The sequence below is a fragment of the Chelmon rostratus genome, chromosome 9 (genome assembly GCF_017976325.1).
Source record: "Chelmon rostratus isolate fCheRos1 chromosome 9, fCheRos1.pri, whole genome shotgun sequence".
Lineage (NCBI taxonomy): Eukaryota > Metazoa > Chordata > Actinopteri > Chaetodontiformes > Chaetodontidae > Chelmon > Chelmon rostratus.
In genome coordinates this window covers 14,230,268-14,251,635 of record NC_055666.1, presented here as the reverse complement: position 1 = coordinate 14,251,635, position 21,368 = coordinate 14,230,268, and the positions used below count along the sequence as shown (strand labels likewise).

Below are 21,368 nucleotides of genomic sequence, written 5' to 3'. Positions count from 1 at the left end.
GGAAAATGAAAATTTTGTTTGACATCTTGATGATACACTAATGGACGAAATTTTGATTTTAGAGGTGGGGGGGATACAAGTATTTTTAATAAAACTCAGACTCTTTTACTGTGTTCACTGTGTTTTCTAGCAGTTCTAGTTTTCTATTGTTAAGTTTAAGTGTCTCGGGCAACGAGCAAGCCGGGGTACACAAATCCTGGCGGTTTACAACCTGATTGAGTGACAGGGGGGACGGCCAATCACACAGAAACGGCAGAGCCAATCGAGGAGTGTGTGGGCGGTCTAAACAGGCTTCAGCTCTAGCGGTAGTTTTCCGCTTCGCCCTAGTGCCTGACGCGTCTCTGTTTAATATAGTGTAACACTGGTTTTGGACGGTAAAAAATGCAGGGGACAAAAACGGCGTTTTGAAAAGGTGCAGGAGACATGTCCCCTACGTCCCCCCCTAAAATTACGTCCGTAGATACACATGTAGGTTTCCCCAAAACATATTTGTTCGTGCCCAATGTTTCGACTTGAATGGAATTATTTTTGGGGAAAATCGCTGATTTGAACATCCCTTACCTCTCCAGATGCCCTCCTCCTGTCAGGGAGCACGAGTGTATTCGCATGGCTGCCAGGGACGATAGTAGATCCAATACTCATTCTGGGTCCAACTAACATGTACCGCTTGTCTCCTGATCTGTACTGGATGCTGTGACACAGTGTCCCATCATAATTGGTCTCTTGTAGATATTTAGAAGTATAGTCTGTGGATTTGGAGCACTGCATTGCAATCAGAACGATGATACTGATGATAAAAAGCACTGAAACTGAGCCCAAAGTGATCATCAGATAAAAAGTCACATCATTCCCCTCCTCATCCTTTGCTGCACTTTTCACATCAGAAGCTGCAAAAGCCTCTTTGGGCTCCACGACTTTGACAATGACAGTAGCTGTTGCTGAGAGTGAAACGTTGCCATTGTCTTTGACCAGTATGAGCAGTTTATGCTCAGCCTCGTCTGTCTCTGTGAATAAGCGAAGTGTTCTGATCTGTCCTGTATAGCGGTCCAAACCAAAGAGACTGTGGTCAGTGACTTCCTGCAGTGAGAACAGCAACCAGCCGTTATATCCTATATCAGCGTCATAGGCTCTGACTTTGCTCACCAAGTGTCCTGCGTTGACATTGCGGGGAATCTCCTCCACCCCTTCAGCAGAGCCGTTGGAGCTGAGTGGATACATGATGACTGGAGCGTTGTCGTTCTGATCCAGAATGAACACGTTCACTGTGACGTTGCTGCTCAGTGACGGATTTCCAGAATCTGTGGCAACAACTTGGAACTGGAAAGTTTTCACTGTTTCAAAGTCGAAACTTTTCAGGGCCAGAATATCTCCGTTTTCAGAGTTTATGTTGAGAAATGAAGCCAGTTTATTTTCATGGCTACCATCTCTGAGAATATGATATGATATAAGAGCATTGTTGTTCTCATCATGATCAAAAGCTTTAACAGAAAACACAGAGGCTCCTGGCTCATTAGCCTCAGTGATATAGAAAGTATATGGACTCATTGAAAACTCTGGACTGTTGTCATTCACATCTGACACCACAACACTTATTGTCTTTTCAGATGATAATGGTGGTTGACCAGCATCTTTTGCCGTTATTGTCAGATCATAATGTGACTGTTTCTCTCTATCAAGAGGCGATTTGGTGACTAATGAAAACATGTTGTCCTTTAATGATGGTGATAAAGCAAATGGAACATCTTCACCTATAGAGCAAATAACTTTTCCATTGAGACCAGAGTCCAAATCATTTACACTGATCAGGGCAACAGTAGTTCCAGGTCTGGAGTCTTCAGGTATGGATCTTGAAAATGAGGTAATCTCAATCTCAGGTGCATTATCATTCACGTCAACTATTTTAATAATCACACTTTTTTCTGTAGTTAGGGGAGCAAGACCTTTATCTGATGCCTCAATTTCAATTTCATATTTGTCCTTCTCCTCATAATCTATGAAACTTTTGACAGTTATCTCACCTGTTAATGGACTGATATTAAATAGGTTTAATATATTTTGATTCATACTGTTGCTAAACGAGTAAACTACTTCTCCGTTTGGTCCTTCATCTAAATCAGTTGCATTCACTTGTATGACTGTTGTCCCGACTGGAGCAGTTTCGTCGAGCATTACAGAATAAACATCTTTAGAGAAAACAGGCGCATTATCATTGATATCCAGCACATTTACCAGAATATTCATTTCGCCAGATTTGGGAGGTTTCCCTCCATCCAGTGCGGTCAGTAGTAATGAGTGGCTTCCTGCAGTTTCTCTATCTAAAGATTTTTGAACGACCAGTATTGGTATTTTACCGTCGTTTCCTTTATCCTTAACTTCCAAACGGAAGTGATCGTTGTTGCTAAGTTTATATTGCTGCACGGAGAAATGACCACTGTCTCGATCCCGTGAAGGTTTTAGCTGAAATCGTGCTCCGGGTAACACAGACTCTGAAATCTCCAACCGTTTCTCTGCCTCTGGGAAACTGGGAGAATGATCATTTATATCCAGGACCTCCACTTCAATATAATGGACCTCCAGTGGATTTTCAAGCACTGTTTTCAGATTTATTAAACACGTACTGCTCTGCGCGCACACCTCTTCTCTGTCAATCTTCCGGCTCACATACAGGATGCCATCATTCTGATTTACGTGGAAAAGAGGATCCGTATTACTCGAAACAATCCGATACTTCCTGTCTTTCAGCGTGCTTTTATCTAATCCCAGATCTTTCGCTATATTTCCAACCACAGTTCCTTCGTTAATTTCCTCAGAGATTGAATATCTTAATTCCGCCGAGGCAACACTCCACAAAAGCACCGCAACCACGCAGCCGATCAAAAATCCTCGCACCCTTCGTCTCTCGTATCTTCTTTGTTCCATGGTTAAACCCGGTGTCATCAGTAATCTATCACAAGATCAATAACTGCGTTTTGGACTTTCCCTCTAATATTAATTCCTATCCCGCATCGTCAGAAATGTTGTAAAACACGGTCTTTACAAAGGCATCAATAAACACAGACACGGCTCTGCTAATATCGAGGTGGAAACGTTGTCAAGAGGTGGAACCAACATGCAATGACGACAAGCTCCTGTTCTGCTGACTTTTTACATTACACTGACACCATCCGACCAACCGTCTGGCTGCACATAATGGATGGGTTTGTGGCACATTAAATAAATGGTTAATTGTTTCGTAGGTACAGCCAGGCTCTCACCAACCGTGGTCGAGTTACTGGAAAGACAAAAGCAGGTGTACTCCTTATCAACAATAAGCAAACTCAATATGCCATTCAAATACAGCAAGGATACAAACGCCTTTCAAAATGTTTTGAGGATTCAACAGAGGATTTGCCAATATGACGTATTTCGTTTTGGAAAATTGAATAAATTTAATCACAGAAATTATGTCATTTTGGGTTTTAATGGTTATTGTAAGTTATGGACAATTACTATAGAGACCAAACGCCTTCAGCACAACGGATAGAGATCACCACTTCTGCAGATGAGTCAACTTTTAGTTGACCAAAGTTTTGTAATTCTATTTCAAATTTATTGTCCAATTGTGTCCAAAAATTCCTTCATAATTTCCCTTATCATGCTGCCATGTTGTGCACATTTAAACAAGAGACTTTACTTGATGTGTTGTTTCTGGATAAATATGATGTGAGTATAATGATGCTACTGATGGAGCATGCTCTTGTTTTTGCATTCAACTCTCCTTCAGTGAAATCAAGACTTTCCTCATCGAAACACATTACCAACAATAAATGAACTGCGTTTCCATATTTATAACATCCACATTTTTTTCAACATCCTACATGTGTGGGAAAAGAAATATTATAATACTAATATGAACTAATATGAAATGTAAGTTTACATTCACAGACAAGCGTTAGAACCAATGGAGGACCACAAGTCTCAACCAATTTGTATTATTTACCAGAATTTAACAATGCCTTCAAAATAGGAAAATGCCTTAAACATAGAATTCTCAATTATTACAAGATGGTTTCAACGTGTCTTACCTCCCCAGATGCCCTCCTCCTGTCAGGAAGCACCAGAGTATTCGCATGGCTGCCAGGGACTATAGTAGATCCAATACTCATTCTGGGTCCAACTAACATGTACCGTTTGTCTCCTGATCTGTACTGGATGCTGTGACACAGTGTCCCATCATAATTGGTCTCTTGTAGATATTTAGAAGTATAGTCTGTAGATTTGGAGCACTGCATTGCAATCAGCACGATGATGCTGATGATAAAAAGTACTGAAACTGAGCCCAAAGTGATCATCAGATAAAAAATCACATCATTCCCCTCCTCATCCTTTGCTGCACTTTTCACATCAGAAGCTGCAAAAGCCTCTTTGGGCTCCACGACTTTGACAATGACAGTAGCTGTTGCTGAGAGTGAAACGTTGCCATTGTCTTTGACCAGTATGAGCAGTTTATGCTCAGCCTCGTCTGTCTCTGTGAATGAGCGAAGTGTTCTGATCTGTCCTGTATAGCGGTCCAAACCAAAGAGACTGTGGTCAGTGACTTCCTGCAGTGAGAACAGCAACCAGCCGTTATATCCTATATCAGCGTCATAGGCTCTGACTTTGCTCACCAAGTGTCCTGCGTTGACATTGCGGGGAATCTCCTCCACCCCTTCAGCAGAGCCGTTGGAGCTGAGTGGATACATGATGACTGGAGCGTTGTCGTTCTGATCCAGAATGAACACGTTCACTGTGACGTTGCTGCTCAGTGACGGAGTTCCAGAATCTGTGGCAACAACTTGGAACTGGAAAGTTTTCACTGTTTCAAAGTCAAAACTTTTTAGAGCCAGAATATCTCCGTTTTCAGAGTTTATGTTGAGAAATGCAGCCAAGTTATTTTCATGGCTCCCATCTCTGAGAATGTGATATGATATGAGAGCATTGTTGTTCTCATCACGATCAAAAGCTTTAACAGAAAACACAGAGGCTCCTGGCTCATTAGCCTCAGTGATATAGAAAGTATATGGACTCATTGAAAACTCTGGACTGTTGTCATTCACATCTGATACCACAACACTTATTGTCTTTTCAGATGATAATGGTGGTTGACCAGCATCTTTTGCCGTTATTGTCAGATCATAATGTGACTGTTTTTCTCTATCTAGAGGCGATTTGGTGACCAATGAAAACATTTTGTCTTGTAATGATGGTGATAAAGCAAATGGAACATCTTCACCGATAGAGCAAATAACTTTTCCATTGAGACCAGAGTCCAAGTCATTTACACTGATCAGGGCAACAGTAGTTCCAGGTCTGGAGTCTTCAGGTATGGAGCTTGAAAATGAGGTAACTTCAATCTCAGGTGCATTATCATTCACGTCAACTATTTTAATAATCACGCTTTTTTCTGTAGTTAGAGGAGCAAATCCTTTATCTGATACTTGAATTTCAATTTCATATTTGTCCTTTTCCTCATAATCTATTAAACCTTTCACAGTTATCTCACCTGTTGATGGATTTATATCAAATAGTTTTAATAACCTTTGATTTATACTGTTGGGAAATGAGTAAACTACTTCTCCGTTTGGTCCTTCATCTAAATCAGTTGCATTCACTTGTATGACTGTTGTCCCGACTGGAGCATTTTCATCGAGCATAACAGAATAAACATCTTTAGTGAAAACAGGCGCGTTATCATTAATGTCCAGCACATTTACCAGAATATTCATTTCGCCAGATTTGGGAGGTTTTCCTCCGTCCACTGCGATCAGAACTAATAAGTGGCTTCCTGATGCCTCTCTATCTAAAGATTTTTGAACAATTAATATCGGTATTTTACCGTCGTCTCCTTTATCCTTAACTTCCAAACGGAAGTGATCGTTGTTGCTGAGTTTATATTGCTGCACGGAGAAATGAGCGCTGTCTCGATCCCGAGAGGCTTTTAGCTGAAATCGTGCTCCGGGCAGTACGGATTCAGAAATCTCCAACGTGGTCTTTGTCTCTGGAAAACTGGGAGAATGATCATTTATATCCAGCACCTCCACTCTGACATAATGGACTTCCAGTGGATTTTCGAGCACGGTTTTCAGATTTATGAAACACGTACTGCTCTGAGCGCACACCTCTTCTCTGTCAATCTTTCTGCTCACATACAGGATGCCATCATTCTGATTTAAATGAAAAAGGGGATCCGCATTGCTGGAAACGATCCGATATTTCCTGTCTTTCAGCGTGTTTTTATCTAATCCCAAATCTTTCGCCATGTTTCCAACCACAGTTCCTTCATCAACTTCCTCGGAGATCGAGTATCTTAACTGCGCCGAGGCGACAGTCCACAAAAGCACCGCAACCACACAGCCGATCAAAAATCCCCGTCTTTGTTCCATGGTTAAACCCAAAGACGTCAGTAGCCCATCATATGGACGACAGGGACGTTGCAACAACGGAATCCAACAATTCACTGCCTGTAAATATTCATTCACGTTACATACATCCAGAACTGGACTGCAAACCGACCGTGTATACCAAATAAGCACAGAAACGATCCTGTCAGTACCGAGGTGAGAACATTGGCAGGAGGTGGAACCAAATAGCAGTGACGACAAGCTCGTGTAAAGATGACTTTTAACGTTCCACTGACACCATGCGACTTTATTTCTCACTGCAGACCTCTGAAGGATCTCCTGCATACTAGGTTGGTGATCGTTTTGTTTCTTTGGTTTTAGCCACAGTGATCCTCAGAGCAAAGTTACTCTGGTGTGTGGAAATAGGCCAGGTGGCTGCTGAGTCTCCACACAAACTTTTAGACTTTTAAAGCACATTCAATAATGCTAGAAAGCAAAATATGTTTTGGAATTTGTCCATAACACGACTGAGTATTCTTGACAGACTTAAGTACTGACTTATGAATTCAGACACTGCAGTGACGGTATTAGTATCAAAAAATGAAGACAAACACTTTCAGCACCAAGGACAGCAGCAACAACATATTGCAGTTTAGTCTCCACCTTCGATTAATGCATTATGAAATATTTTTCTGGTTATTTAATTGTGTTGAGTTTTACTGAGTTTGTTTTCACACGATCATACTGTGCAATTCTGTGGGGAGGGATATTTTACTTTTTCATCCTGCCTTATTCATGGCTAAGTGAAAGAGTATTGATGAAGCACACTTCATAGTTGGATTGAAGTTAGCTGTCATTTGCTTGTCCTCAATTTTCAAATATCAAGGTACATTTTTTTTTTTTTTTTAAAGGAAGACTGTCGTCAGATTGCACAATTGGACATGCTATGAAATCATTGTAGAACAACAAACAATTGAATTAGATAATGTGCAGAAGGTCAAACCAGGGATGAAGTCTGAACTGTTCTGATGGAGCTGATAAATATGTTGACAAAGTAAGTGATGACCAAAATTTTCCAAAAAGAGTGATTTCACGATCCAAATCAGCCTAAATTACCCACTGCACCCCCCCTCATTCGCGCTGCAAACACATTCTCAAAAACAGACAATCATAATTGCCAGGGGGAACTAGGGAAGCCAACAATCCAATGCCATGCTATGCAAAACCCCACCTAAAGAGGCATATTTGATATGCTTAGCTGACAAACAATTAAGTTTGTCAACTCGTAGTGTGCACTTAAATATGTCTTACCTCTCCAGATGCCCTCCTCCTGTCAGGAAGCACCAGAGTATTTGCATGGCTGCCAGGGACTATAGTAGATCCAATACTCATTCTGGGTCCAACTAACATGTACCGTTTGTCTCCTGATCTGTACTGGATGCTGTGACACAGTGTCCCATCATAATTAGTCTCTTGTAGATATTTAGAAGTATAGTCCGTGGATTTGGAGCACTGCATTGCAATTAGCACGATGATGCTGATGATAAAAAGTACTGAAACTGAGCCCAAAGTGATCATCAGATAAAAAGTCACATCATTCCCCTCCTCATCCTTTGCTGCACTTTTCACATCAGAAGCTGCAAAAGCCTCTTTGGGCTCCACGACTTTGACAATGACAGTAGCTGTTGCTGAGAGTGAAACGTTGCCATTGTCTTTGACCAGTATGAGCAGTTTATGCTCAGCCTCGTCTGTCTCTGTGAATGAGCGAAGTGTTCTGATCTGTCCTGTATAGCGGTCCAAACCAAAGAGACTGTGGTCAGTGACTTCCTGCAGTGAGAACAGCAACCAGCCGTTATATCCTATATCAGCGTCATAGGCTCTGACTTTGCTCACCAAGTGTCCTGCGTTGACATTGCGGGGAATCTCCTCCACCCCTTCAGCAGAGCCGTTGGAGCTGAGTGGATACATGATGACTGGAGCGTTGTCGTTCTGATCCAGAATGAACACGTTCACTGTGACGTTGCTGCTCAGTGACGGAGTTCCAGAATCTGTGGCAACAACTTGGAACTGGAAAGTTTTCACTGTTTCAAAGTCGAAACTTTTCAGGGCCAGAATATCTCCATTTTCAGTATTTATACTGAGAAATGCAGCCAATTTATTTTCATGACTCGCATCTCTGAGAATGTGATATGATATGAGAGCATTGTTGTTCTCATCATGATCAAAAGCTTTAACAGAAAACACAGAGGCTCCTGGCTCATTAGCCTCAGTGATATAGAAAGTATATGGACTCATTGAAAACTCTGGACTGTTGTCATTTACATCTGACACCACAACACTTATTGTCTTTTCATATGATAATGGTGGTTGACCAGCATCTTTTGCAGTTATTGTCAGGTCATAATGTGACTGTTTCTCTCTATCTAGAGGCGATTTGGTGACTAATGAAAACATTTTGTCTTGCAATGATGGTGACAAAGCAAATGGAACATCTTCACCTATGGAGCAAATAACTTTTCCATTCAGTCCAGAATCCAAGTCATTTACACTGATCAGGGCAACAGTAGTTCCAGGTCTGGAGTCTTCAGGTATGGAGCTTGAAAATGAGGTAGCTTCAATCTCAGGTGCATTATCATTCACGTCAACTATCTTGATTATAACGCTTTTTTGTGTCGTTAGAGGAGCAAATCCTTTATCTGATGCTTGAATTTCAATTTCATATTTCTCCTTCTCCTCATAATCTATTAAACCTTTCACAGTTATTTCACCTGTCGATGGGTTTATATCAAAAAGCTCTAACAATCGACGATTCACAATACTGCTAAACGAGTAAAATACTTCTCCGTTCGTGCCGTCATCTAAATCAGTTGCATTCACTTGAACTACAGTGGTGCCTACTGGAGCATTTTCAGAGAGCATCACCGAATAAACATCTTGAGAGAAAACAGGGGCGTTATCATTAATATCCAACACATTTACTTGGATATTCGTGTCGCCAGATTTCGGAGGTTTCCCTCCATCCAGTGCGGTCAGTAGTAATGAGTGGCTTCCTGCTGCCTCCCTGTCCAAAGATTTCTGCACAACTAATATTGGTATTTTACCATCTTGTCCCTTATCCTTAACTTCCAAACGGAAGTGGTCATTGCCGCTGAGTTTATAGTGTTGTACAGAAAAAGGACCACCATCTGGATCTCGTGCGTGTTGCAGCGGAATACGCACTCCGGGTAGCACCGATTCTGAAATCTCCAATGTTTTCTCTTTTTCCGGAAAACTGGGAGAATGGTCATTTATATCCAGCACTTCCACTCCTACGTAGTGTATCTCCAGTGGGTTTTCCAACACGGTTTTCAGATTTATTAAACACGTACTGCTCTGCGCGCACACCTCTTCTCTGTCAATCTTCCGGCTCACATACAGGATGCCATCATTCTGATTTACGTGGAAAAGAGGGTCCGTATTACTCGAAACAATCCGATACTTCCTGTCTTTCAGCGTGCTTTTATCTAATCCCAGATCTTTGGCTATATTTCCAACCACAGTTCCTTCATTCACTTCCTCAGAGACGGAGTATCTTATTTGTGCCGAGGCAACACTCCACAAAAGCACCGCAACCACACAGCCGACCAACATTCCTCTCGTCCTTCGTCTCTCGTGTCTTCTTTGTTCCATGGTTCAACCCGATGTCATCAATAATCCGTCACAAAAACAATATCTGCGCTATAATGACACAATCTCGCTCTTCCATCTGTAAAAATATTCACCCTCTTCCTCCAACGACCGACATGAAGATAAATACAGGATTTCCAAAGGCAGTCGTCAGCCTCGAAACGCCTGCGACAATATCGAGTTGAGGACTGTCTAAAGAGGTGGGACCACAATGACATGCTGCTAACGTAGTGTAATGCTTCGTTTTTCTATTGTACTGACACCATGCGATCTAAATTCTAACTGCAGAAAATCAAAATCCAGGAGCACTTTTGCTGAATGGTAATTTGATTTCTCTAGAATCATTGTCGGGACAGTGAGTTGAAAGACAATGGAAACTGCGGCTGCTCATTCACAAATCCTTATTTCAAAAGAGATACAAAGCAGAGCTTCCCACAATGTCGAGAAAATTCTACACAACACGCGATGATATCTATGGATCCAGTTAAATAATAAAAAAAAGCAAAAACAAAACAAAACAAAAAAAGACAGAACGTTAGTGAGTGGTTTGCTGTATTGTTTACATGAATGAACATACTGCGTACTGGGCAGTGAGAGCGTTCCCCTTCAGCACCCTGGACAGGGATCACCACCAACTTTTCTTCTGTCTGACCACGTTTGGGGATAGTTTCATTCTTCCATTTCAAGGTTATTTGTTTGCAATGTCATGATTTTCCCAACACACACTGACACCTTGTATGCAGTAAAGGTGTCCAGACACAGTGCAGTTGTGCATATGAAATCCGTTAGCTGGCGTTTACTTGAGGCAGAATTCACCTTATCAAAATACGCACAAGCTCTACTGCAAGCGTCAGTGAAAAGAACTTTTTCACAATATCCCACAAGTGTAAAAATTGCAACATGAGGACAGGCCAGTAGAGAGAGAAGGCAAATGCTTTGGAAAAAAAAAAACAAAAAAAAAAAAGACCGAATAAACGAAACCTACAAGCGTGAATTATTTATCCAACAGGGAGCAATTGCACAAAATCAAGTGTTTTTGGGGAAAATTAATTGTATTGATCAGGCTTTTCAAACTTGTGATAAGTGATTTCTAAAATTAAGATACAAAATGTTCATTCAGTTCATCTATTATCAGTGAAAACGGGTGATAGACACAGCAACTGTGCCACAAATTCCATTAACAAATACAACAATAACAAAAACTTTGTAGGGGGAAAAAAGATTGATTCAAAATTCCTTACCTCCCCCGATGCCCTCCTCCTGTCAGGCAGTACGAGTGTATTTGCATGGCTGCCAGGGACTATAGTAGATCCAATACTCATCCTGGGTCCAACTAACATGTACCGTTTGTCTCCTGATCTGTACTGGATGCTGTGACACAGTGTCCCATCATAATTAGTCTCTTGTAGATATTTAGAAGTATAGTCTGTGGATTTGGAGCACTGCATTGCAATCAGCACGATGATGCTGATGAGAAAAAGTACTGAAACTGAGCCCAAAGTGATCATCAGATAAAAAGTCACATCATTCCCCTCCTCATCCTTTGCTGCACTTTTCACATCCGAAGCTGCAAAAGCCTCTTTGGGCTCCACGACTTTGACAATGACAGTAGCTGTTGCTGAGAGTGAAACGTTGCCATTGTCTTTGACCAGTATGAGCAGTTTATGCTCAGCCTCGTCTGTCTCTGTGAATGAGCGAAGTGTTCTGATCTGTCCTGTATAGCGGTCCAAACCAAAGAGACTGTGGTCAGTGACTTCCTGCAGTGAGAACAGCAACCAGCCGTTATATCCTATATCAGCGTCATAGGCTCTGACTTTGCTCACCAAGTGTCCTGCGTTGACATTGCGGGGAATCTCCTCCACCCCTTCAGCAGAGCTGTTGGAGCTGAGTGGATACAGGATGACTGGAGCGTTGTCGTTCTGATCCAGAATGAACACGTTCACTGTGACGTTGCTGCTCAGTGATGGAGTTCCAGAATCTGTGGCAACAACTTGGAACTGGAAAGTTTTCACTGTTTCAAAGTCGAAACTTTTCAGGGCCAGAATATCTCCGTTTTCAGAGTTTATGTTGAGAAATGAAGCCAGTTTATTTTCATGGCTCCCATCTCTGAGAATGTGATATGATATGAGAGCATTGTTGTTCTCATCACGATCAAAAGCTTTAACAGAAAACACAGAGGCTCCTGGCTCATTAGCCTCAGTGATATAGAAAGTATATGGACTCATTGAAAACTCTGGACTGTTGTCATTCACATCTGACACCACAACACTTATTGTCTTTTCAGATGATAATGGTGGTTGACCAGCGTCTTTTGCAGTTATTGTCAGATCATAATGTGACTGTTTCTCTCTATCCAGAGGGGATTTGGTGACTAATGAATACATTTTGTCTTGCAATGATGGTGATAAAGCAAATGGAACATCTTCACCTATAGAGCAAATAACTTTTCCATTGAGACCAGAATCCAAGTCATTTACACTGATCAGGGCAACAGTAGTTCCAGGTCTGGAGTCTTCAGGTATGGAGCTTGAAAATGAGGTAACTTCAATCTCAGGTGCATTATCATTCACGTCAACTATCTTAATCATGACACTTTTTTCTGTTGTAAGTGGAGCGAATCCTTTATCTGATGCTTCAATTTCAATTTCATATTTGTCCTTCTCCTCATAATCTATTAAACCTTTAACAGTTATCTCACCTGTTAATTGATTTATATCAAATAGGTTTAATATATCATGATTCATGCTGTTGCTAAACGAGTAAAATACTTCTCCGTTCGTGCTGTCATCTAAATCAGTTGCATTCACTTGTAAGACAGTGGTGCCCACAGGAGTATTTTCATCTAGCATCACAGAATAATTCTCTTTAGTGAAAACAGGCGCGTTATCATTGACATCCAGCACATTTACTAGAATATTCATTTCGCCTGATTTCGGAGGTTTCCCTCCATCCAGTGCGATCAGCACCAGTGAGTGGCTTCCTGCAGTTTCTCTATCTAATGATTTTTGAACAACCAATATTGGTATTTTGCCATCGTTTCCTTTATCCTTAACTTCCAAACGGAAGTGATCGTTGTTGCTGAGTTTATATTGCTGCACGGAGAAATGACCACTGTCTCGATCCCGAGAGGCTTTTAGCTGAAATCGTGCTCCGGGCAAGACAGACTCAAAAATCTCCAACCTTTTATCTTTTTCCGGGAAACTGGGAGAATGATCATTTATATCCAGCACCTCCACTCCTACGTAGTGTATCTCCAGTGGGTTTTCCAGCACTGTTTTCAGATTTATTAAACACGTACTGCTCTGCGCGCACACCTCTTCTCTGTCAATCTTCCGGCTCACATACAGCATGCCATCATTCTGATTTACGTGGAAGAGAGGATCCGCATTACTCGAAACAATCCGATATTTCCTGTCTTTCAAGGTGCTTTTATCTAATCCGAGATCTTTCGCTATATTTCCAACCACAGTTCCTTCTTTCACTTCCTCAGAGATCGAATATCTTATTTGCGCCGAGGCCACACTCCACAAAAGCACCGCAAACACGCAGTCGACCGAATACCCTCCCACCCTTCGTCTCTCGGATCTTCTTTGTTCCATGGTAAAAGCCGAAGTCATCAGTAGTCCATCATATGTACGATAGGGAAGTTGTAAAGACGGAAGCCAACAATTCACTGCCTGTAAACATTCATTCACGTTATATACATCCAGAACTGGACTGCAAACCGACCATGTCTACCAAATAAGCACAGAAACGATCCTGTCAGTATCGACGTGGGAACATTGGCAGGAGGTGGAGCCAAGAAGCAGTGACGGCAAGCTCGTGTAAATATGACTTTTAACGTTACACTGACACCACGCGCCTTTATTTCTCACTGCAGACCTCTGAAGGATCTCCTGCATACTAAGTTGGTGATCGTTTTGTTTCTTTGGTTTTAGCCACAGTGATCCTCAGAGCAAAGTTACTCTGGTGCGTGGAAGTAGGCAAGTGACTGCTGAGTCTCCACTCAAGCGACTATAAAAGCACATTCAATAATGCTAGAAAGCAAAATATGTTTTGGAATTCGTCCATACCACGAGTGAGTATTCTTTACATTCTATAATTCCTGTCTCATGAATGAAGACACTGCAGTGACGGTATTTGTATTCGAAAATGAAGCGAAACCCTTTCAGCACCAAGGACAGCAGCCTCGACTTGTTGCAGCTTTGTCTCCCCTGTGTTGAGTCTTGCTAAGTTTGTTTTTCACACTTCTATACTGTGCAGTTCTACGGGGAGGTATATTTTACTTTTTCATCCTGCCTTGTTCATGGCTAAGTGAAAGAGTGTTGATGAAGCACACTTGGTATTCGAATTTAAGTCAGCTTTCATTTGCTTGTCTTAAAACTACAATTCTCAAGGTACTTTTTAAAAAAAGGAAGACTGTTGTCAGAGTGCACAATTGGACATGCTATGAAATCAATATAGAACACCAAACAATTGCCAAAGATAATGTGCAGAATGTGAAACCAGGCATTAAGTCAGAATTGTTCTGATGGAGCTGATGAATGTATCGACAAAGTAAGTGATGACCAAAATTTCCAAAAAAGCCAGTTCACCATTCAAGTCAGCCTAAATTATTTGCTCTTCCCTCTCTAACTTTCTGCAAACAAGTTCTCAAAAAAAATAAATAAATAAATCAGTCATAATTACCAGGGGGAACTAGGGAAGCCAACAATCCAATGCCATGCTATGCACAACACCACCTAATGAGGCATATTTGATACGCTTAGCTAGCAAATAATGCAGTTTGTCTACTCGTAGTGTGCACTTGAAGATGTCTTACCTCTCCAGATGCCCTCCTCCTGTCAGGAAGCACAAGTGTATTCGCATGGCTGCCAGGCACTATAGTAGATCCAATACTCATTCTGGGTCCAACTAACATGTACCGTTTGTCTCCTGATCTGTACTGGATGCTGTGACACAGTGTCCCATCATAATTAGTCTCTTGAAGATATTTAGAAGTATAGTCTGTGGATTTGGAGCACTGCATTGCAATCAGCACGATGATGCTGATGATAAAAAGTACTGAAACTGAGCCCAAAGTGATCATCAGATAAAAAGTCACATCATTCCCCTCCTCATCCTTTGCTGCACTTTTCACATCAGAAGCTGCAAAAGCCTCTTTGGGCTCCACGACTTTGACAATGACAGTAGCTGTTGCTGAGAGTGAAACATTGCCATTGTCTTTGACCAGTATGAGCAGTTTATGCTCAGCCTCGTCTGTCTCTGTGAATGAGCGAAGTGTTCTGATCTGTCCAGTATAGCGGTCCAAACCAAAGAGACTGTGGTCAGTGACTTCCTGCAGTGAGAACAGCAACCAGCCGTTATATCCTATATCAGCGTCATAGGCTCTGACTTTGCTCACCAAGTGTCCTGCGTTGACATTGCGGGGAATCTCCTCCACCCCTTCAGCAGAGCCGTTGGAGCTGAGTGGATACAGGATGACTGGAGCGTTGTCGTTCTGATCCAGAATGAACACGTTCACTGTGACGTTGCTGCTCAGTGACGGAGTTCCAGAATCTGTGGCAACAACTTGGAACTGGAAAGTTTTCACTGTTTCAAAGTCGAAGCTTTTCAGGGCCAGAATATCTCCATTTTCAGAGTTAATATTTAAAAAAGACGCCAATTTATGTTCTCCACCTGCTCCTCTCATAATATGATATGATATGAGAGCATTATCACTTTCATCACGATCAGAGGCTTTCACTGAAAACACCGAGGTTCCGGGGCTGTTGTTCTCAGTAATATAAAATGCATAGGGGCTTGATGAAAACTCCGGACTGTTGTCATTCACATCTGACACTACAACACTTATGGTCTTTTCCGTTGAAAATAACGGCTCACCCCCGTCTTTCGCAGTTATTGTGACATCAAATTGGGAAACCGTTTCCCTGTCCAACTGCGACCTGGTTATAACAGCATACATGTTTTCTTGTAAGGATGGAGATAGAGCAAAAGGAACATCTTCGTTGATTGTGCAAATGACTTTGCCATTGATTCCAGAGTCTATATCATTGACACTTATTAGGGCCACTGTTGTTCCTATTTTTGAATCCTCCTTTATTGAGCTAGAAAATGATGTCACTTCTATTTCAGGTGCATTATCATTAACGTCAATGACAGTTATCGTGACACTTTTGTCAGTTGTTAGAGGGACTTGTCCCTTGTCCGACGCCTGAATGTCAATTTCATAATTTTTACTTTCCTCGAAATCTATCTGACCGATTACTTTAATCTCACCGGTGCTTGCGTCTATGCTAAAGACATCCATTAATTTTGAATCAACTTCCTTCCCGAATGAATATATTACCTCGCCGTTTGCACCCTGGTCTAAATCTGTTGCATTTACCTGAATCACTACAGTGCCAACGGGAACGTTTTCTTTAAGTGTGGCAGAATACAACTCGTTGGTAAACACCGGCGAGTTGTCATTGATATCAAGTACATCCACAATTATTTCTATAACGCCAGACTTCGCCGGTTTTCCTCCATCAACAGCTGTTAGACGTAGCTTGTGTTTCCCGGCTGTTTCTCTATCCAACTGCTTCTGCAGAACTAAAAATGGTACTTTCCGGTCCTCGCCTCTGTCCTTCACTTCTAACCTAAAGTAATCGTTCTGGCTGAGTTTATATTGCTGAATGGAGAACTGGCCTACATCGGGGTCACGCGCAGCCTGCAGTTGAAATCTCGCTCCTGGTAAGGCCGACTCAGAAATCTCAAGCCTTTTCTCTTTCTCTGGAAAAACAGGCGAGTGGTCATTTATATCCAGTATTTCCACCGCCACGTAGTGGATCTCCAGCGGGTTTTCTAGCACGGTCTTCAGATTGATCAAACATGGACTGCTCCGGTCGCACACCTCCTCCCTGTCTATTCTTCTTTTCACATACAAGATGCCATCATTCTGATTCACCTGAAATAGGGGTTCAGTTGAGCTTGTTACAATGCGATATCCTCTGTCTGCGAGTGCACTCTTATCTAGTCCCAAATCCTTGGCTATATTCCCGACGACTGTTTCATCTTGAACCTCCTCAGATATCGAATATCTGATCTGTGCTGAAGCTCCGCTCCATAGAAGATCCAAAACAGCCATAAGGACAAACCAACACCGTCGCTCCCTCCATGCTTTGTATCCTCTTTGTTTCATGACTTGAAGGCGATAAAGAACAGTCCAGTAATTACGTCTGTTATCAGTGAGACTTAATGCGTCATTTTTCTAAACGATGCCCAAAGGCCGTTGTCTTTTTAAACAAAAACTGCTTAAATTAAACACACACGTTGCTGTCAATCGCGATCTTATCATGTGTGCTGTTTGAGAAAAATGCAAGGGTTCGGTCGAAATAAAGCTCGTGACGTGAAGTGCGACCAGAAGCACAGAATCACTGAACTACACTGACACCTAGCGTTGAAATTGTTACATACACAGGTTACAATAGTATTTTTTTTTTTCAAAGAAACCATGGACAATCTTAAAATCTTCAGAAGCAAGACATCTCATCATGATGTCAACACATAATAGATACTTTCTGAGAGGAAATGCTTCTCACTGGAACACTGGGTTTGTATCTGCATATCAGGCAAACTAAAACAGACATCCCTCTCAACCTTAACACTGCAAACCACAGCTGCCATGCACTGTAACATTTGCTACAAGCACCATTAAGATATATATGAAGTTGCTTTCAGATATTTTGGAATTGAAAATGTTATGAATCCCAATGTTTGTAATAACTGAGAAATGCTCGGAATGGAAGGTGTAGTGTACCTGCTATTTCTAGAGAGAAATGTGACCTCCAGATATTACTTTTTCTCACTAATAATCAAACTTCTCACACAAAGTCTTAAATATGCAGGGAAATCTAAATGACCAAAGCATTAGTCTTATCAGCCTTCTTAGGCTTACTTACAGGAGAGAAAGAGAGAGTCAAACTGATCTTACCTCTCCGGATGCCCTCCTTCTGTCAGGAAGCACGAGTGTATTCGCATGGCTGCCAGGGACTATAGTAGATCCAATACTCATCCTGGGTCCAACTAACATGTACCGTTTGTCTCCTGATCTGTACTGGATGCTGTGACACAGTGTCCCATCATAATTGGTCTCTTGTAGATATTTAGAAGTATAGTCTGTGGATTTGGAGCACTGCATTGCAATCAGCACGATGATGCTGATGAGAAAAAGTACTGAAACTGAGCCCAAAGTGATCATCAGATAAAAAGTCACATCATTCCCCTCCTCATCCTTTGCTGCACTTTTCACATCAGAAGCTGCAAAAGCCTCTTTGGGCTCCACGACTTTGACAATGACAGTAGCTGTTGCTGAGAGTGAAACGTTGCCATTGTCTTTGACCAGTATGAGCAGTTTATGCTCAGCCTCGTCTGTCTCTGTGAATGAGCGAAGTGTTCTGATCTGTCCTGTGTAGCGGTCCAAACCAAAGAGACTGTGGTCAGTGACTTCCTGCAGTGAGAACAGCAACCAGCCGTTATATCCTATATCAGCGTCATAGGCTCTGACTTTGCTCACCAAGTGTCCTGCGTTGACATTGCGGGGAATCTCCTCCACCCCTTCAGCAGAGCCGTTGGAGCTGAGAGGATACAGGATGACTGGAGCGTTGTCGTTCTGATCCAGAATGAACACGTTCACTGTGACGTTGCTGCTCAGTGACGGAGTTCCAGAATCTGTGGCAACAACTTGGAACTGGAAAGTTTTCACTGTTTCGAAATCGAAACTTTTTAACGCAACAATGTCCCCATTTTCAGAGTTCACGTTTAGAAAAGAGGCCAGCATATTTTCTCCTGCCCTATTCCTTGAAATAAAATATGTCACAAGAGCATTACTACCCTCGTCATCATCATGGGCTGTCACTGATAAAATCGACGCTCCCGGGTTGTTATTTTCAGCTATGTAGAAAGTATATGGGTTCTGTGAAAATACTGGACTGTTATCATTCACATCTGACACATCAATGTTTATCGTTTTTTCTGACGTTAAGGATGGTTCACCTGTATCTTTAGCAGCAATTGTTACAGTGTATTGTGATTGCTCCTCTCGATCCAAAAGCGATTTGGTGACCAGAGAATACATGTTGTTTTGTAAAGATGGAGTTATTATAAAAGGAAGGTCTCGGTTTATGTAGCACGTAATTTTTCCGTTGAGACCAGAGTCCGAATCTTTAACACTAATTAAGGCCACTGTGGTTCCTGGTTTTGAATCTTCCGGCAGAGCACGTGAAAACGATGTCACTTCAATCTCTGGTGGGTTGTCGTTTACGTCAACAATATGTATAATAACGCTCTTATCTGTTGCCAGTGTTGCCGCACCTCTGTCTGATGCCTGGATGTCAATTTCATATCTCCCACATTCTTCGAAATCTATCGGCCCTGCAACAGTAATTACTCCGGTCACTGAATTTAAATTAAAACGCGCGCTCGCCTGTGCATCCACGTCATTGCCAAATGAATATACAACCTCACCATTTAAACCTTCATCCAAATCGGTTGCATTAACTTGAGTAACAGTTGTACCAAGAGGAGAGTTTTCTTTTAGCTGCACAGTGTATGAAGCCTGAGTGAAAACTGGAGGGTTATCATTCACATCGGAGACGTCAACAATTATTGTCATGTTACCAGATCGCGGAGGTTTGCCTCCGTCAATGGCTGTCAGAAGTAACACGTGGGTCTTGACCGACTCTCTGTCAAGTGGCTTTTGAAGAATTAGACTGGGGGTTTTTCGATCTTCACCCCGATCTTTTACTTCCAAGCGAAAATGTTCATTATGACTCAGCCTGTACTGCTGAACGGACAACGAACCACTGTCAGCATCACGCGCACCCTTTAACTGAAACCGTGCTCCTGGTAATGCAGATTCAGAAATCTCTAATATCTTTTCATTTTCGGGGAAGCTCGGTGCATGGTCGTTTACATCCACAATCTCAACTGCTACATAGTGGACCTCCAGTGGGTTTTCTAACACGGTTTTTAAGTCAATTACACAAACCTTGCTTCGGTCGCAGACTTCCTCTCTGTCAATTTTCCGGTTCACATACAAGATACCGTCGTCCTTATTTACTCGAAAGGGAGGCTCTGTTGAGCCATAAACAATGCGGTACCCCCTCTGTGACAGCGTGGTCTTGTCCAAACCTAGATCTTTAGCAATATTTCCAACAACACTTCCCTCCTTCATTTCCTCGGAGATGGAATATCGGAGTTGTCCGGAAGCTTTGCTCCAAAACGTAACCAAAACCACCATATAGGCAACCCACTTTGTTCGCTCTCTCAATGTCTCACGTCGTCTTTGTTCCATGTTGTGAAGATGAAACATTACAAAAAAAGAATTCCAAAGACCTTTACTCGTACACGAACGTGAAATCCCCCCGTCACACTCGTTTCCATAATCCAACCATTGTCCTGCAGAACATGAGTATTTTTTCTTCCCATAAATTGTATATTCAAGCCGTCAGCACGTAAAAGGCTCTGTGAATGACGGTTTCAGAAGAAGGGGATGGGTCTTGTGATTATGACGACAACATGCAGTGATGTTATTTAACCATATACTGACACCATGTGATCAAGAATAACAGTGCAGTAAGTATTTGTTGAACAGCAAAAATGCATTAAAATGTGAAGATTGCGAGACAATGAAAGCTTTTCTTTTTTTTCCCCACAACTGCATCCCATATCCCCATTTACAAGACACAGCGGAGGCAACGATGCTCGTACACCTTCACCTAAAATATTGTCCATGGAGACATTAACTCCTGCATTGCAATATATCAATAATTGCCAGTATACTTCAAAAGAGAATATCGCGTTTTGCCCTACCAGGGACTGACTGAATAATGTTTCAGCACCACGGACAGCGAGCCTTCAGTCAGCTCAACCACCAGCACATTTTTAGACGTCCACCACACTGAGATGGATAAGATTGCAATTGTAAATAATAATAATAATGATAATAATAATGATAATGATAATAATAATTAAAGAAAATGTATTCGGATACAAATATGACTGAATTCAGCAGGAAGTTGAATAGAGAGAAGACAAGTCAGCCATCTGCCACACAAGTGCGCACCAGACCTGTTGTGCTGTGATGCAACTAATTAAGGCACAGCAACTCTCTTTAATTGCATTTTTATGTGTATACTCGATTTGCATTCGTGTCTTGTTGATAATGAAAGTGCACACAAATTGTCGATATCTATGGCCCATTTCGCCCAAGCTACCAGTTCAGCGTCAACATTTTAACAAAACAGCAAAAACTAGTTGGCTTTACTAAAAGTGAAGTTTTCTGTCGTCTACAGAAGAGGA

At 41.8% G+C, this 21,368-nt stretch overlaps 5 protein-coding genes and 1 pseudogene across 5 annotated transcripts; all 6 read right to left on the bottom strand.

Annotated features, from left to right (window-relative positions):
* Positions 1-522: 522 nt before the first annotated feature.
* LOC121612050 (protocadherin alpha-3-like) lies at positions 523-2,919 on the bottom strand. Its single transcript, XM_041944794.1, has one exon. The coding sequence runs from the start codon at positions 2,917-2,919 to the stop codon at positions 523-525; it is 2,397 nt and encodes a 798-aa protein (XP_041800728.1).
* A 1,118-nt stretch (positions 2,920-4,037) lies between these two features.
* On the bottom strand, positions 4,038-6,401 carry LOC121612048 (protocadherin alpha-3-like). Its single transcript, XM_041944793.1, has one exon. The coding sequence runs from the start codon at positions 6,399-6,401 to the stop codon at positions 4,038-4,040; it is 2,364 nt and encodes a 787-aa protein (XP_041800727.1).
* A 1,212-nt stretch (positions 6,402-7,613) lies between these two features.
* Positions 7,614-10,028, bottom strand: LOC121612055 (annotated as a pseudogene).
* Positions 10,029-11,146: 1,118 nt separating this feature from the next.
* LOC121612047 (protocadherin alpha-8-like) lies at positions 11,147-13,624 on the bottom strand. Its single transcript, XM_041944792.1, has one exon. The coding sequence runs from the start codon at positions 13,622-13,624 to the stop codon at positions 11,147-11,149; it is 2,478 nt and encodes an 825-aa protein (XP_041800726.1).
* Positions 13,625-14,790: 1,166 nt separating this feature from the next.
* LOC121612046 (protocadherin alpha-8-like) lies at positions 14,791-17,208 on the bottom strand. The gene has a single exon (XM_041944791.1). It carries the CDS (start codon positions 17,206-17,208, stop codon positions 14,791-14,793), a length of 2,418 nt encoding a protein of 805 aa, XP_041800725.1.
* Positions 17,209-17,530: 322 nt separating this feature from the next.
* On the bottom strand, positions 17,531-20,361 carry LOC121612045 (protocadherin alpha-7-like). Its single transcript, XM_041944790.1, has 3 exons — positions 17,992-20,361; positions 17,827-17,852; positions 17,531-17,537 (listed from the first exon to the last, which is right to left on the bottom strand). Exons 1-3 carry the CDS (start codon positions 20,359-20,361, stop codon positions 17,531-17,533), a joined length of 2,403 nt encoding a protein of 800 aa, XP_041800724.1.
* Between the last annotated feature and the right edge of the window lie 1,007 nt (positions 20,362-21,368).